Source organism: Hyperolius riggenbachi, chromosome 4 (assembly GCF_040937935.1).
Source record: "Hyperolius riggenbachi isolate aHypRig1 chromosome 4, aHypRig1.pri, whole genome shotgun sequence".
NCBI classification, from domain to species: Eukaryota; Metazoa; Chordata; class Amphibia; order Anura; family Hyperoliidae; genus Hyperolius; species Hyperolius riggenbachi.
The window spans coordinates 366,385,453-366,403,437 of NC_090649.1; the positions used below are offsets into that span (position 1 = coordinate 366,385,453).

The window sequence follows — 17,985 nt, forward strand, 5'->3', positions numbered from 1 at the left end:
TTTTTTTTCATGTCATTTTGGTAATGAACAGTTTTCTAAGGGGGGGGGGGGGGAGTGAGAGAGAGAGAGAGAGAGAGAGAGAGAGAGAGAGAGAGAAAATATACAGTGGGATACGAAGGTTTGGGCAACGTTGTTAATTGTCATGATTTTCCTGTATAAATCGTTGGTTTGTACGATAAAAAATGTCAGTTAAATATATCATATAGGAGACACATACAGTGATATTTGAAAAGTGAAATTAAGTTTATTGGATTTACAGAAAGTGTGCAATAATTGTTTGAACAAAATTAGGCAGGTGCATAAATTTGGGCACCACAAAAAAATAATTGAAATCAATATTTAGTAGATCCTCTTTTTGCAGAAATTACAGCCTCTAAACGCTTCCTGTAGGTTCCAATGAGAGTCTGGATTCTGGTTGAAGGTATTTTGGACCATTCCTCTTTACAAAACATCACTAGTTCATTCAGGTTTGATGGCTTCCGAGCATGGACAGCTCTCTAACTCACACCACAGATTTTCAGTTATATTCAGGTCTGGGGACTGAGATGGCTCCAGAATATTGTACTTGTTCCTCTGCATGAATGCCTTAGTAACTTTTGAGCAGTGTTTAGGGTCATTGTCTTGTTGAAAGACCCAGCCTTGGCACAGCTTCAGCTTTGTCACTGATTCCTGGACATTGGTCTCCAGAATCTGCTGATACTGAGTGGAATCCATGCGTCCTTCAACTTTGACAAGATTCCCAAGTCCCTGCACTGGCCACACAGCCCCACAGCATGATGGAACCACCACATTTTATTATAGGTAGCAGGTGTTTTTCTTCCATGCATAATGCCCTTGTCATGCCCAACTAACTCAATTTTAGGTAGGTCTTTGGTGCTGGTCTGTGGGTTGACTGACTGTTCTCACCATTCGTCGCTTCAGTTTATCCGAGATTTTTCTTGGTCTGCCACTTCGAGCATTAACTTGAACTGAGCCTGTGGTCTTCCATTTCCTCAATATGTTCCTAACTGTGGAAACAGACAGCAAATCTCTGAGACAGCTTTGTGTATCCTTCCCCTAAACCATGATGGTGAACAATCTTTGTCTTCAGGTCATTTGAGAGTTGTTTTGAGACCCCCATGCTGCTACTCTTCTGAGAAATTGAACAGAGGAGGGAAACTTACAATTGACTGCCTTAAATACTCTCTCATAATTGGATTCACCTGTGTATGTAGGTCAGGGGTCACAGAGCTTACCAAGACAATTTGAGTACCAATAATTAGTTCTAAAGGTTTTAGAATCAATAAAACGACAACAGTGCCCAAATGTATGCACCTGCCTAATTTTATTTAAACAATTATAGCGCACTTTCTGTAAATCCAATAAACTTCATTTCACTTCTCAAATATCCCTGTGTGTGTCTCCTAAATGATATATTTAACTGATTTTTTTTATCATAACAACCAACGATTTATACAGAAAAATCACAACGAATAACAAGGTTGCCCAAACTTTTGCATCCCAGCCGATGGCAAGTGAGGCATTATATTAGTGACTAACAACTGTCAAAATGTGGCTAGTCTCTTCGGCTTAGGATCAATTGTGATGGGAAGGCCACCTACAGTAGGTTCATACCATCTAGACAAAATTGATTCTTACCATAACTTGTAGAGAAGATGATTCCACATGCCTATTGATTTCATCTACCCACTGGTGACAGATAGAACTGGGGGAAATTATCAGGGTTGCTCTTGTGGGAACAGGCTTCATTGCTACTAGACAGTGTGGGCAGTAAAAGGGTATTGTGTCCACATTTTCTTTCTTATAATTGACGCATTCAGCATGCTGCCATAAACAGCACTGCAAGCACTGAACTCTGTCCTTGAGGTCTGGATATTGGATGCCTCCACATATACATTCAAATCTGTAATCAGAGGTATTAAAAGGGAAGACTGAGTTGTAGTGGCAGCCAATTTCCTGAGTTCGCAAGTCCCCACCTCTTTCTATTGTTCCTAAATCAGTACAACTGTCGATAGCAGTACAGCCATAATTAGCTACTGGAGCATCATTCATCGGAACTGAAGTTTCCAAACGTGGCCTCCTTTTTGGTATTTCATTCGATATACTGGAGTTGTGCAGTTTATCTTCTGGCTTGTTGTCTTTGCTTAATGCACAGTAGTCATGATCACTTGACATAATACCTACTGTGATTTCAGCCTCACCAGATTTTTCATTATTTTCCCTGAGATGATTAGCATTTTGCTGAAGTCTGTTAGACGTTCTAGTTTTCTGTAAAAAGAAAAAGAAAGAAATAAAGAAAAAGTTGCACTACAGTAAACTACTACTTTACTGTTACTACTGTACACAAGTAAAGGCAGAAATGTGACAAACATGAACGGCATTCATTAGTCACCATTCAACAACATGATTTATACAGTCCTGATTCAACACAAGGTACAAATAAAAGTCTAGCATCTAGTTCTGTGCTAGATACAGAAGTGTTATGTGCCGAATATCACAGGAGGGGATCTTTAAATCTGACTCAACATGTAGAAATAAATAAAAAAAATACTGAAATCAAATCATCTTAAAGAGAGTGTGAAGCCTTAAAAAAAATCCTCTTTTTATTTGACATTTATGTTAAAGAGAACCTGAACTTAAAATAAAAAGTCAAAATAGCCATACACAGGTCATACTTACCTCCTGTGTAGTCTACTTCTCAATCTTTCTCTCTTTCTCCTCTCCTGTGTCCTGTTAGTCCACTGTGATCAATGGAATTCTCCATGCTCCATTTTGAAAATGGCCATTACCCCATAACAGCTTCCTGGTCAGCACACTGTTAAACTGTAATATCACCCACTTGAGCTATAGGGAAACATGGCCATTAGCTTACACATTCAGTTGTAACTGACAGATATATAACTGACAGCAACTGGTATATTTCAGTTCTGACAAAATATTGTCAGAACTGAAAGGGATCACTGTAAGAAGAACATGGTGAGCTTCTGAGAGGAACCGACGGTGAGGTTGGTATGTAATATTCATTTGCAGCTATTTCATGCGTTTATTTTAAATAATTTTACTCGCTACAGGTTCCCTTTAAGCAGTATGAGCATAGCTAAAACGCTGCATTCCCGTGGCGAAACGAGGTCATTAAACCCCCCAAATCCCAGAGGCAAAATGTAGGGCTCCTTCCTGGTAGAGGCAGAGCTTTGTGCAGTAGCACTGCCTCTACTCGTGTCAATCTCCGTGGAGGGGCGGGGAGAGGCGGAGATTCGCTGAGACTGACGCGACTGGAGGCAGAAAAACAGCGCAAAGCTCTGCCTCCCCTGGACAGCAAAATCCACAACCTGGAAAGTCGTGGAATTTTTCCTTGGGATTTGGGGGTTTAATTACATCGTCCTGCCACAGGAATGCGTTGTTTTAGCTATGCTCATACTGCTTAACATAAATGCCAAATAAAAAGAGGATTTTTTTAAGGATTCAGACTCTCTTTAAATAAATACTTTTTAGATGTCTATATGGATCTCTTTTATTCAGATCTCCACCATTTGTTAAAGGACACCTGTAATGAGAGGTGTATGGAGGCTGCCATATTTATTTACTTTTAAGCAATACTAGTTCCCTGGCTATCCTGCTGATCCTTTGCCTCTAATACTTTTAGCCATAACCCCTGAACAAGCATATGCAAAGCATGTTTTTCTGACATTATTGTCAGATCTTACAAGATTTACTGCATGCTTGTTTCTGGTGTAATTTAGATACTACTACAGCCAAATAGAACAGCTGGGCCACCAGGCAACTGGTATTGTTTAAAAGGAAATACATATGGCAGCCTCCAAATCCCTCTCACTTCAGTTGTCTTTTAAAGCACGTTAGTCATGCACTAAATGCTCAAAGTGAATTTAAGTTTGCAGAGCATGTAACCTTAGTGCATGCAGTGGGGCCTCAGCAAGCTCTGGTGGACCCATTTTCAGATTTTATTTTATTTTTTTTGCTAAATCACGATACATTGCTGTCAAAACCTGTCTGATCTCTAGAAAAGATTCCACAAGGAAATGGAAAAAAATGTTCTTTGACTTTGTTCAGAACTTCTCAAACAGAACTGCACTTTTCCAAGGATAAAATAAACGGACCACACATTCAGTGACTGACAGAGTCTTTGAACATTATCCACCATATAAACATGATGGCAAAACTGTGACAGTTTCACTGAAGCAAATAGCAAGGATATGGCATCCAGTTTAGTATAAATGAGCCCTAAAAATTTTTGCAGTGGAATTCAAAGCACATATCCTCACCTACATATTCAGCAAGTACTGCCAATGCACCAATGCACAGACTGAGGTACAGTCATATATGGTGTTGCAGGAGGAGAGTCAAGCATTCAAGTAGATGTCAGATCTCAGGATGTACACAGATCTGTTGGGCCCCACTGCCTCTCTGTTTTAGCAATGTAGCATGTAAATAGAACTAGATTTAATCTTAGTTAGAACTTTCATGTCTGCCATTATATGAGGGCCATTCTGAAAGTAACAGTCATCTGCGTTCATATGCCACCCAATGCCATTCTTTGTGTGTAATTTAACTTAAATCTGTCAGCTTAACGTCTTCTCTCCCTACAACGCTTGTCACATGACTGGGGAACACCAGTAAATTTGTGTTCAGTAGCATTAAAGAGGAACTCCAGTGAAAATAATGTAGTAAAAAAAGTGCTTCATTTTTTACCATAATTACGAATAAATGATTTAGTCAGTGTTTGTTCATTGTAAAATCTTTCCTCTCCCTGATTTACATTCTGACATTTATTACATGGTGACATTTTTACTGTGGGCAGGTTATGTAGCTGCTCCTAGCTGTTTTGGCTGTTAGAGACAGCTGTGAACAGCTCTTTCCTGTCTGTGAACATTGTTACATTGTGGCAGTTTGCCCAGAGTACCGCGGTCCCAGAGCTTCTTGTGGGAGGGATTTCAGCACAAAATCAGTCATACAGCGTCCCCTGATGGTCTGTTTGTGAAAAGCATTATATTTCTCATGTAAAAGGGGGTATCAGCTACTGATTGGGATAAAGTTCAATTCTAGGTTGGAATTTCTCTTTAAGGCCCCGTTTACACCTAATCAGTTACTCTCGGTTATAACTGAAAGGACAACGGATTTTCAAAGTAATACCCATGTTATCCTATTGCACCTTTCACACTTAAAAAGGAACTCCAGTGAAAATAATGTAATTAAAAAAAGTGCTTCATTTTTACAATAATTATGTATAAATGATTTAGTCAGTGTTTGCCCATTGTAAAATCTTTGAAATCCCTGATTTACATTCTGACATTTATTACATGGTGACATTTTTACTGTTGGCAGGTGATGTAGCTGCTGAATGCTTTTTTGGCAGTTGGAAACAGCTGTAAACAGCTATTTCCCACAATGCAACAAGGTTCACAGACAGGAAACTGCCAGGAGTACCACGGTCCTCAGAGTTTCTTGTGGGAGGAGTTTCACCACAATATCAGCCATACAGAGCCCCCTGATGGTCTGCTTGTGAAAAGGAATAGATTTCTCATGTAAAAGGGGGTATCAGCTACTGATTGGGATAAAATTCAATTCTTGGTCGGAGTTTCTCTTTAACTGAAATCTTTTTTGTTTCTATTCTAAGTTTTTATTGAAGTTTTTTTAGAAATTTTTACAGGTAGACAAATCACATGAGGGTAACAGGAAGAAAAATATAACTGTGGTAAACATTGAGGCATTAACATGCAACATAACAAATGCTCATCAGCCCGAAATGTATAGAGTCGCCCAGATTAATTAGGGTGAGGCCACAGAAACAGAATTGAATAAAATATGGGGGGGGAGGGGGTATAAGGGAATAACCAGGGCTCATGGTCCATGGAGGATCCTTAATGATTAGGATTCTTTATTTTCAGCTAGAGGTACAGTGTACCCCAGAGGATATAATCCAGCTATCTGGGGTATGCAATGAAGGGTATGGGATGAGGAGGCCGACCTGGGGAGAGAGGAGGTCGGGCTGGGGGGAGCCGTGGAGGCTAGCTCCAAGCAGTGGGCAGAAGCCTCTGCAATACAGAAATTTGTATCTGTTCCTCAGGAGGAGAGAAGAGAGCAGAAAGAGGAATCAGAGAAAGAAACACCAGAAAGGAAGAAGGTAGAAAGGGTAAAGGAAAAGGAAGAAAGAAAGAAAGAGAGGGGCCCATCTCACAGCCTAGTAATAAGTGCGTCGTCCAAGGTGGGATGTTCCATTTGGATCCAGGGATCCCAGATTTTCTCAAAACTTTTGTGGGTGTCACGAAGTATGCTTGTGAGTTTCTCGTTAATCATATATTGGTTCACTCTAGCTCTGACTTCTCTGAAGTTGACAGAGGGTTTCTTCCAATTTCTAGCTATGGTCATGGTAGCTGCTGAGAGAACAAAAGAGGCTAATTTATTTTGCCTGAACGTTAGCGAATCTATTTTTGCATGTAACAGGGCTTGCCAGGGGTTCTTGGGGATCGGTTTATGAAATAGAGAGGATAGTAATTTAAACACTCTGTGCCAGAACCTCAAAAAGCGAGGACTTGACCACCAAGTATGTAGCATGTCTCCACTTACTCTGCAGCCTCTAAAACAGAAGGGGTTAGCCGAGGGGAAGACTTTGGCTATTCTTGGACGGGACCAGGTACCATCTAGTCATAACCTTGTATGCCGATTCCACCGTGTGTAAATTACTGGAACAACTAGAGACCCTCCCCCAGATATCCACCCAATCTTCCCTGACTCTGGTTTCTGACAAGTCTGCTTCCCATCTGGAAACATATGCGTGTTGAATAGGCTGTTTGGGACGAGTAAGAAAGGAATAAAGTGTTGAGATTAAGCCTTGAGTGTTAGGGCGGCGGAGGCAGATGTTCTCGTATGGGGTGAGGTCCGTTGAGAAATCCCTATCTTTAGTCAGTGTAGAGATCCCGTGTCTAATTTGGAGATACCGGATAACTGAAATCTTTTTCACAATGCATTGCTATGGAGAAGGAAAAAAAACACGTACCAACTGATTAAGTGTAAACGGGGCCTTATATGAAACACGCACACGCACACACTTTGATGCTACTATAATAAGGGGATTGAAAACCCTGGGAAAATATATTATATAAATGCTTAGATAAAGAAGGTGATTATGTGGAAAAATAAGCAAAAGATACAGCGTTTCTAAAATAAAATGTATTAAAAATGGCTGTGACTTTTTTGATAAACACAAACAAGCAAACAAAAACAACAACCAAGACATATTGAAATCTAAAACAAAAGAAAAGACAAAACTGAAATCACAATTCCTACAGAAAGGTTGCATAAAGGATTGTGTACTCTATTTAAAAATATATAAAATTTAATGGCACCTTACCAATACTTGCGGCTTATCCTGTGTCATCTGGTCTTTGAAATTAACCCCTAGCTTGAAAGACCCTTGAAGTCCACGTCCTTTAAACTGTTCTATAATCTGTTTAGATAACAGCTTCTCTAAGGTCTTTTTAAGCAACCGATGGTTCCTTTGCATGTCGTAGCCATATACAGAGCTGACATATTTAAGTATGGCAATTATCGACACACCTTTGCCTATACTCAGTTCTTTAATTGCTGCCAAGACCATGGTGCGTAAATCTATGGATATAAAAAATAGTCAGTAAAAGAATTGTAAACAAAATAACAATGTTGACATTGGAGCAATTAATATATAAATTAAATGATATAGTTAAATTTCTGTTCACATTTTCATGCACATTTACATGGTATAACGAATAACTAAGAAAGCAATAAATTGATGCATTTTGTAATGTATATGTTTTTGCTCACTGTTTAGCATAAGACAGAAAGTACACGTTTGGTTTAGATAAATATTACAAATGTATATTAAATGTTTTTTTCTTTTTCTTTTTTTTTTTTGCTGCAGGTTTGAGAAGATGGCAGGCCCTAAGTTTCCTGTATTGGCAACTTATAACCAAAATCCTATTGTTTGTGGCAATTAGCAGGAAATTTAACTCCAAAGCAGATTTTGGTATGTACCGAATCGTAAATTTGCAGAGGCTAATTAGATTGTGGAACGGACAATGAATTAACCAGCAGTTGGTTCAGCTTAATTTTCTGCTTTTTGCTACTGTACACTATGGAGACATTTTTTTCTTAAAGCGGGAGTGTCGCCATAAAAAAATCAAATTTCAACAGCAACTGGTCTGAGTGTATTAAGTGATAAAGAAGGTAATCCTGCATTCAAAACTTTCAAAACTTTTTCTGCTGTTATGATTTAGAGTTATTACATACTTAAGGAGCACTGGCCCTTTAAGTCAGTGCCAAACAGTTGCATGCTGGGGGTTCTTTTTATCTATAATATATTCCTCCTCTTCCATTTATTTCCCTGCTAGCTGCTTATCTGAAACACGATCCCCTCCTCACTTGTGTTTGCAAGCAAGGCTGAGGTGACCCAGCGACTGAAGGAGAAAATAAAAAAGTAAAGGGCAGATATGACATCAGGATTTAGCCTAAACTGTGGGCAAAAGACATGGCCCCCACCAGGGACAGAATTCTATTCATTTACTATATCAAATTCACTGAAATCAAAATGTGGACAGTACAATACATGTGTTATGTAAGTAGATCAAGTATTTATCTACTTATATATGTGTTTTTTTTTCCCCTGGCATAGTATGGCTGATCCTACTGCTTTAACTAAATAGCTGTAATACAAAAGGGAACTTAAATACAAATTTATCTTAATTGAAAAATAATTATTAAACACTGATGTGGTAAATTGGTAGTGAATGTGGCCTGCAAATTGAGGGCATTTATATTCTAAATGAGTGGATAGATTAGGAATGTTGTATACTGTATGTAGGGCCTTCTTCAATTCACTTTTTCTCCTATATTTTCTTCACAGTGATGTTTTCATACCTTATCAATAAAATGTCTTTTAAGCCACCTGCCAGCAAAACTCAGAATAATGTTGAAAATACATTTTCACCTACTTTTCTGTATTTTTTTTCAATTGCAGAGTGCTAAACAGTTATTTTAAACAGAAGATGAAACATTATCTCCAGGAGAAAACTTAAGAGAAAAAGTGAACTAACCACTTAACCACCTTAGCGGTATGGACGAGCTCAGCTCGTCCATTACCGCCAGAGGGTGCCGCTCAGGCCCTGCTGGGCCGATTTTGATCAAATAAAAAGCAGCACACGCAGCCGGCACTTTGCCAGCCGCGTGTGCTGCCTGATCGCCGCCGCTCTGCGGCGATCCGCCGCGAGCAGCGGCGAAAGAGGGTCCCCCCAGCCGCCCGAGCCCTGCGCAGCCGGAACAAATAGTTCCGGCCAGCGCTAAGAGCTGGGTCGGAGGCGGCTGACGTCCATGACGTCACTCCGCTCGTCGCCATGGCGACGAGGTAAGCGAAACACGGAAGGCCGCTCATTGCGGCCTTCCGTGTTACTTCTGGCCGCCGGAGGCGATCAGAAGAACGCATCCGGAGCGCCCTCTAGTGGGCTTTCATGCAGCCAACTTTCAGTTGGCTGCATGAAATAGTTTTTTTTTAATTAAAAAGAAAACCTCCCGCAGCAACCCTGGCGATCTTAATAGAACGCCAGGGTGGTTAAAGGATACCCGAGGTGACATGTGACATGATGAGATAAACATGGGTATGTACAGTGCCTAGCACACAAATAACTGTGCTGTGTTCCTTTTTTTCTTTCTCTGCCTGGAAGAGTTAAATATCAGGTATGTAAGTGGCTGACTCGGTCCACACTCAGACAGGAAGTGACTACAGTGTGACCCTCACTGATAAGAAATTCCAACTATAAAACGCTTTCCTAGCAAAAAAAATGGCTTCTGTGAGCAGGAAAGAGGAAAAAAAGGGTCAACAGTTCATAGATTTTAGCACTGGCATACTTCAATGAATGTGTCATTGAGCAAAAAACAATAAAACAGTTAAAGCTTAAAAAATAGATTTAAACATAAAATAAAACTGTGGAATATCTTAAAAAAAACCCACATATTTAGGAGAAGGAGATACAATCGTTTATTTCATTAGTTTATTTTAACTTCTGGTGTCCTTTAAGCCTAACTGGACAGATATATCGGTCCAGCAGAAGCCACTTAGCGGCAATCTGGATGGAAATATCTGTCCAGCGGTGTTACAGCGGGTGCGCTCGGTCTCAGTGGATAATACAGGGGATCGATTGGGTATGGGGAACAAGTGTTCCCCCAAGCCAACCGAAGCCCCTGTGAATGAATCACGAGGCTTGTTGATTCATGAAAGTAAAAGTATTTTATAGTAAAAAAAAAAAAAAAAAGATCGTACCCTTCCTGTTAACTTCCAGGAGAGTGTACAGTGCCATCTAGTGGCCAAAAAGTAATATTAAGGTTGAAATAATAAAAATAAATACATTTAATATTTATGAAAAAAAAACTCTGTTGAACCCTACCACCTCCCTTGTAGCTGCAAAACATAAACACATACAAAAAAATAAAAAGACAGTTTAAAAAAATACATAAATAGTTAACTTAGGGGCTGAACTTTTGTATGTATGTTGTGAGGGTATATTACTGTAATTTTTTGCCTATATGGGCTTGTAATTAGTGATGGACTCAAAACTGAAAAAATGCACTTTTAGTTCCAAATACTACTACTAGTATTGTCACCATACATTGTACTAGGAAATATTTTACAGCTGCACATTGGTTAACATTCACAAATGTGCAGCTAGAGAGGATCAATGTAAACCACTAGGGGTTAAACCTTTAACCATTTCCTATTGGGGTAATAAGGAGCTCTCTCTGTGCAACCTACTTATCACCTGGCAGTCACATGAGGATTAACGGGAAATCTAATTGCTGGGATAATCTATGCCAGGATCCTAAAGATGATTTCCATTGGTCCACCCAGTGACCTAATTGGAAGCCCCAGCAGGAGCTATGAAGCTGGGGCTCTAGTGTTCACACTGAGTAGCCCCAGTGAGTCAGCACAGAGCAGTGGGAGGCGATAGTGCCAGGAGAGCCTAGCATGTAGAGGGTGAACATTGAGATAACTCCAGGGTTAATGGGGATGAAGTGGCATTGAGAGATGGGTTTGTCAGGTGTAGCGATTGGGAGCAATGGCTGGGAGGAGATTCTTCAATCCAGATTGAAAAGGAGAAGACAGAAGCAAACACTAACAAAAATAAAGAAGTTACAGATAAAAATTAAAAAATGCAAAAGTAGTATTTTTTTTTTACAATTTAATAAAGTTTTGACTTTTAAACGTACTATAAATAGGTAGAGGGTCTAAAGTGTCCCTCTACACCCATGTATCTGAAAGGGGACAGACGTCTGGGGATCCACTTATTAAAGGGGGCTCCCAGATTCCAACTTTAGCCCCCAGGACCACATGCTTTAGTATACTTATCTTCAACTCTTCTTGAGTACCAGAGGTGGGGATGAGCCCCCTTGTCCATGATATGGACAGGGCTTTGTAGGAGAGGGTAAGGATTTATCGCCCCTGTCTTACAAAGCCCCCCCCATATCATACCACGTAGGCTGGTATCTATTTATTGTAAAATCTAAATTTAAACTTTATTAAAAAGGAAAGATGAACTTCTGCATTCTTCAGTTTTTCCTCTATCAATTCTTTCTTCTAAATGTCTTGCTTCTTTCTTATCCTTTTTTCTACTTACCAGTCCTTTGCCGGCATAACTGGCCCTGTCGGTCCACGCCCCTGCAGCACCACCCCTCCAGGAAGCTTAGAAAGTCCACTGTGCAGCAAAACCCCCTTTTTTTTTTTAGCAAACATCTTTTGACAGGTTTTAAAAAAATCTGTCTTGTGTGCTACACACAACACACCTGATTCAATATACATAACACATATTTTTTCTATAGAAGAGGACTAAATTTAAAACTTAACTTTTATTTGGAATAGTTCTAAAAAAGATCTAAATTGCTAATTTTTGAAGTAGATGTGAAGCATGGGTGGGAGATAAATATCACGGTCAGCAATAGACCCCCCTCCACTTCCCCACTAGTAATCTATAAACCCCACACAAAACTCGACATGTTTCATTTCCTCTATGGGAAATTTCGTCAGGAGTGAAAAGTGCTCAGTGCTAGAGTGCCATAGTGCTAAAATACAATTACGATATAAACATCACATAACTAATACATAACTCGAAGAAAGCTCCTGTGAGGTACAGTATGCTTAAAAACTGATATGTCTTCAATGATCAGTTGATCCATAGTTGTGTATTGTCGAAAAAGGTTTTCAGCTAAAATGCATATAATGTGAACTGATCCATAGGGAAACATGGACATTACCTTCACCCAGGCTGCACATCAGCTGTTCCTTCAGTTATAACTGACAGCTATTGATTCAGTATAAAAGGACTCAAGACATTACGCTATGGAAATATATCGTAACAATCACTGAGTATACTAAAATGTTTCCTTAGCTGCAAAAGTTATGCCATTTGTAGGCATAGCTTTGGCATTTGCTACACTCTACTGCCAGAAGTGTATTTCTCAAAATGGAAATGAGCATAGACCTTTCCCTTATACAGTTATGAATGGAGGTCACGCTACACCCTGCTCTAATTGTAACAGGAAGAGTTATTACCTTGCCCACAATAGATCATGGCATTTGGCATTTTGTAAAAACCTATAGCATATTGCTGTGCATCACAGCATAGAATTATTATTATTTATTGTAGTTATAAAGCACCCACATATTATGCAGCGCTGGACAATAAATACATACAATGGTACAAAGGATTGCAGACATAATGTAACAAGGTTATAAAACATAGGACAAACTTATTCAAGGCAAACAGGGTACAAGATACATGATCATGTGATTTGGGGCTAGTAAGTTAGGTGCAATAATTCAAGTATGAGGCGGTCAAAGGAAAGGGGCATGCAATCATGTAGAATACACTAGGGAAGGGAGGACCCCGCCAAAGGCTTACAAACTAAGGGAAGGGGGCGTGGACACACTAAGTAGGGCTGAAGAATAAGTATTCAGCAGAGAGTTACTGCATGGTAAGGGGTGTAGGTCATCTTGAAGAGGTGGGTTTTGAGGGCTTGCTGGAATGTGTTGAAGGAGGAGGCCAGTCTGATGAGCAGTGGGGACGGCTCTTGAGAAATCCTGCAGGCAAACATGGGAGTAAGAAATGTGCAGGGCAGTTAGGTGGAGGTCTTTGGAGGACCAAAGGGGGCGGCCTGGTGTATACCTGTGAACAAGCTCCGAAATGTAGATAGGGCAGGTTTTGTTCACAGATTTTAAAAATATGAAGTAGGACAATGTGGTTCAAGGGAAGGCCAGACAGAAGGGAGTTGCAGTAATTACAGTATGCTTTGTGGAAAGTCCTGGGTTTTGTATAAAGAATAATTAAAAGCAACACTGCTCATTTAAAAATGTATGCACTTACTAGGGTAGGTTAGCCTTGTCTCTTCAGTTTTTCCCTTCTTTGACTTTTCTACTGGTGGAGGTGGTATAAAATAGTTAACAGTTTTTCCCTAAAACAGAATACACATAAGCATTTTTGAAGGCAGTTTAATAAGACAAAAATTAGCAAAGCAGTAGATTGAATATTCAATATTTATTCCTACATGAGAAAGAAAATGTCCTTCAAGACAAATACTACAAAGATTTTATAAAGCATTACTGCAGCAATTTATGTGCTTTGTTTTGCTCTGTCTCAGCTGGCAACACACAAAGTGATGGATAGTGGTAATAGTGTGACTGTACATACACTATGAAATAATATTCAAGCCTTTGATACCCCTCTAGATGTGAATACTCTCTATGGGGGACACTCAATAAAATGTTAATTCCAGGTTGTAGTCAAATTTTATGCAGCCTGGAACTAGACTAAGCAAATTCAGCATTTTATTGGGCCAGTTCCCAGCTTTTTTTCATACAACCCAGAATTATTAGCATATCATTAAACATCTCTACTCTATCCATGTAATGAAAAACCTCACAACAACATGATGAATGCTGCAACAACATGATGAATGCTGCAACATGGTCAGCAATGGTTCTTGGTGCAGCAGTCTGGTGTGTTCCCATTATAGTGCCTCCATGACTGCTGGTCTTTATTTGTGACAATTTTCTTAAAAAAAACAAAAACAAAAAAAACAAACACACACACACAGGCAACATTTTTAAGATCAGAGACTTGGGGGGGGGATTTGGACACTGGAAGCAAATGTTTTTTTTTGCTTTAAAGCCCTTCCTGCTTCTTTCATTGCTGGTGAAGATGTGTGTGGCTGCTGTGAGGTACCTGTCGGCTGGAGGGGGTTGGTGGAAGCCCCAGGTAAGTAAATGTCATCTTTTAAAATCTGCCTGGGCATTCACTTTAAACAATCAAGAAACAGCTAGAGACAGCTTGAGATAAGGTTTTAATGCAGGAAAGATTCATTAGCTCTGCTCTATTTTACAGCTTAAACTACAGAGTGGGGTTTCTAAACTGCAAATATGAAAGAATGATGCAATGTTATAAATAAACCTATATAACTGAGAATATAAATAGGAGTACTACACATACAATTCGTTATCTCATAAATGTATTTTCGCTTCAGTGTCACATTAACACTCATCACCTTCCTACCCAATTCTTTTCTGCTCTGAGTGTGATAAAGCATTTAACGAGTAGTGCTACAATGCTGACCACAAAGAGTAAAGCTCCAAGCAGCAAAGGAAACAGATGATCTATGCTAACAGGGCTTGTGCTCCCTCCCATCTTTTCCCCAACTTCCTTATGTGAGTGATTATGGAATGGAGGGGAGGATTTTGTACAATAAACAGACACCTGGTCTGTCTAATAAAATTGCCAAGCTGTCTCAACATAAAAAAGGACCTGCAAAACGCAACCAGACCAGTTCTTTCGATATACATTTATTGTAAGTACAGATATGCAATACACAAGACCTTGTATATTGCTGATTGATACATATGTATTATCATATACAGTACAATAAAAAAAATGTGAAGCTGAGCTAAGACTTTAAAGTGGGTTTGAAACCACCACCCAAAATGTGTTAGTTGTAATGTTTCACTGTAAAGGCTTCTATTGCTGATAATTTCCATCTTTGAATCTGAACTGCACTGAAATCTGCAACCACACGCTTAATCTCATCCTGCATTGCCTGTGTATGTCTGATAATTTCCATCTTTTGTATTTGATCACTTTTGCTTTCTTGATCTACCTCTGTAATAGTGTTAGCACCTGAGTAACATTACAGACATTATTGTAATTGCTGTTGAATTCTGGCTTTGTTTGTTCACTCTTTACTTCCTGGTGGCTGGCCTGCAATTTCCATCAAAGCCTGTATCACATACAGATCTGTTTGAACTTGCAGGAGACAAGCCCACCTCTATTAATTAGCATATTGTCTGCCAGCTGACCAGGCCTTCCTGATTAGCTCTGTGTATCTAAGGAGAGCTCATTCATTTGTCGGTGCGCCGACAAATAGGTTCGCTTTCTAAGGGCAGCTTTCAAAGGGCGAAAAAACGAATTTACCCGAATTCACCATTATTAATTTAACATTATCTTTGCTGTGATTTACTTGTATTGCTGTCTAACTAGATCATCTCTGCCTTTGAATCTGAACTGCACAGCCCGTAAGCCACTCCACCAAATAAAAACAAACATGCACGATTGCAGGACCTCACCAGGGCTGCCCCTATTCTCTGAAACTCACTCCCTCCAGCCACCAGACTCTCCTCCACCTTCACACAAGCTCTCAAGACTCACCCTTTCATGCTTGCATACCCCCCTACACCAGCACCATAATATGTTCTGTTAGACACCCTCTCAACAGATGCACCTATTGTCTCCACCCCCACCCTTTAGATTGTAAGCCTCTGGCATGGCCCTCTCCCTAATGCTGGGAATACACGTTTCGTTTTTGCCTTCGTTTTAGCCTTCGATTCGTTCAGTAAACGAATCGAGTGTTGAAAACGTATGTGAAAATAGTCATAATCTCATTATAGTTTCGATTAATAGACCCCAAAAACGAACGACTAGTGATCGAACATGTTTGATATTATCTCTCTTTATCCATCTAATCGAGCTATTGGTAGGCTTGATGGCTGTTCAGATCGATTATATGTTCGTTTATGTTAGTCCGTCCCTGTAAAAAGGGATTTTCGTTTCATTTCTTTGCAGCCTTCGATCATTGGAAAAACAAAATCATCAGAATCGAAAAAAAAAACGAAACCGTGGGTGGTGATATTAACCGTACGTTCGATTATTTCGGGAACGAAAAGGACAAAAGGCACAATCGAAACGAAGGCTAAAACGAAGGCAAAAACGAAACGTGTATTCCCAGCATTAGTGTTTCCAGCTTGATTATGCAATCTTACTGACAATCACCCCTTTTGTGGACTAGAACAATCTCTATTTTGACCTATGACACTGTATTATCAAATCATTTGCATGATCTCGTTTTGTTGTGCGTTTCCTGTATGTCCTACCTTGTACTTTAACCCTTTTATCTATTGTGCAGCGCTGCGTAATATGTTGGCGCTTTATAAATACGATAAATAATAATAATAAATAATAATTGCTTGTGGTAACTTGGTGTTTTAGGTGAAAAGCATCTATTCAACACACTCCAGATCAAGAATCACATTGTGGTGGTGATATCTGGTGGAGTCGTCACATCTTCCGTTCTTTTAGGGCTTGTTTCCACTGTTGCGACGCGATTCGCCGGCATTCCGACGCTTGTAAAAACGCATGCAGACGCGTTTCTGCATGCGTTTTTACCCGCGATTTCGCGTGCGATTTCGCATGGCAGGGTGCCATGCGAAATTAACCATGACACTGCTAGGGCAAAATAACATTGGAAAAGGTGCGAAATCTCACGCGAATCGCGGGTAAAAACGCATGTAAAAAACGCAGGCGAAATCGTTGCCTCTTTTGTGCGTTTTTTCTCCGCAACAAAAAACGCACAACGCCACCGCAGGAGTGGAAACAGCCCCATCCACTCACATTACATGTGCGAATCCGCATGCGTTGGACGCATGCGGATTCGCGATAGTGGGAACGAGCCCTCATGGATACTTCTTTTGGCTGTTTTATTCATCTGCATTATGGTGCCCATGCACGGTACAATTAAAATGTTTGATTTTCCCATTTATTCGACCAAAACAATCAAAAGAGCGAAAATCAAAAATATTTTTTTTTATCAAGAAAAAAATGCACTATTCTGTTTTTTGATAAAAATCTGATTGGACATTTTGGAAAAACCTGGGGGATAGTTTGTGAAATTGTATAGTGTATGGTAGGTTGCATAAGAAAATACCGTTAGATAAAAAACAATTCATATTTAATCGTTTTTCTCAGATTTTCCAAAAAATCGAACATTCGCGTATGGTACCTTGAAAACAGTTTTAAAAACTATTTGACCAAATGGAATAATTGATTGAATTTCTTTGATCCCCCAAAAAATGAAAAAAAATTGTACTGTGTATGGACACCAGATGTGACATTTTTATCCTCCCTCGCTAGCCATTATATCAAGACCCTCTGTAATTGGTGTATCTTTGATTGCTTTTTAATTTGATTGAAATTTCCACTCTTTCTAGATTACCCATGTAGGCTGATAAATTCACTGATATTACAATGTAGGATATGTTTCTCTGTGACAACATATTGCCTTGCACATATACTGGTATTTTACACGCAAAAACTATTTTTGTGTGTATATGTTTTACTTATACTATTTTGCAATGGCTTGCTCTTACTACATTGTTGCATATTTTCCAGATCTTAATGGCAAAAAAGAAATTATACTGAAAGAGCCATTTATTATTGAGAAAGTTCTTATTGCCATCACAAAATATCATTTTTTTTAGGCATGAGCATGTTGTTAATAGCAAATTCCCTAAAAAGGATCTGTAACCAAGGACTGAACTTCATCCAAATCAATAGCCGATGCCCCCTTTCCCACAAGAAATCTTGATCTTTTCTTGAATTGTGAATCAGGGACATCTGTTTAGCTGATAAT

General features: G+C 39.5%; 1 protein-coding gene across 1 annotated transcript in view; it reads right to left on the reverse strand.

Annotated features, from left to right (window-relative positions):
* SHPRH (SNF2 histone linker PHD RING helicase) overlaps window positions 1-17,985 on the reverse strand; it is a 207,931-nt gene that overhangs the window by 119,508 nt on the left and 70,438 nt on the right. Inside the window, 3 exon segments of the mRNA XM_068231979.1 lie at window positions 1,639-2,268; window positions 7,367-7,623; window positions 13,398-13,485. Coding sequence (XP_068088080.1) covers window positions 1,639-2,268; window positions 7,367-7,623; window positions 13,398-13,485 — 975 coding nt within the window.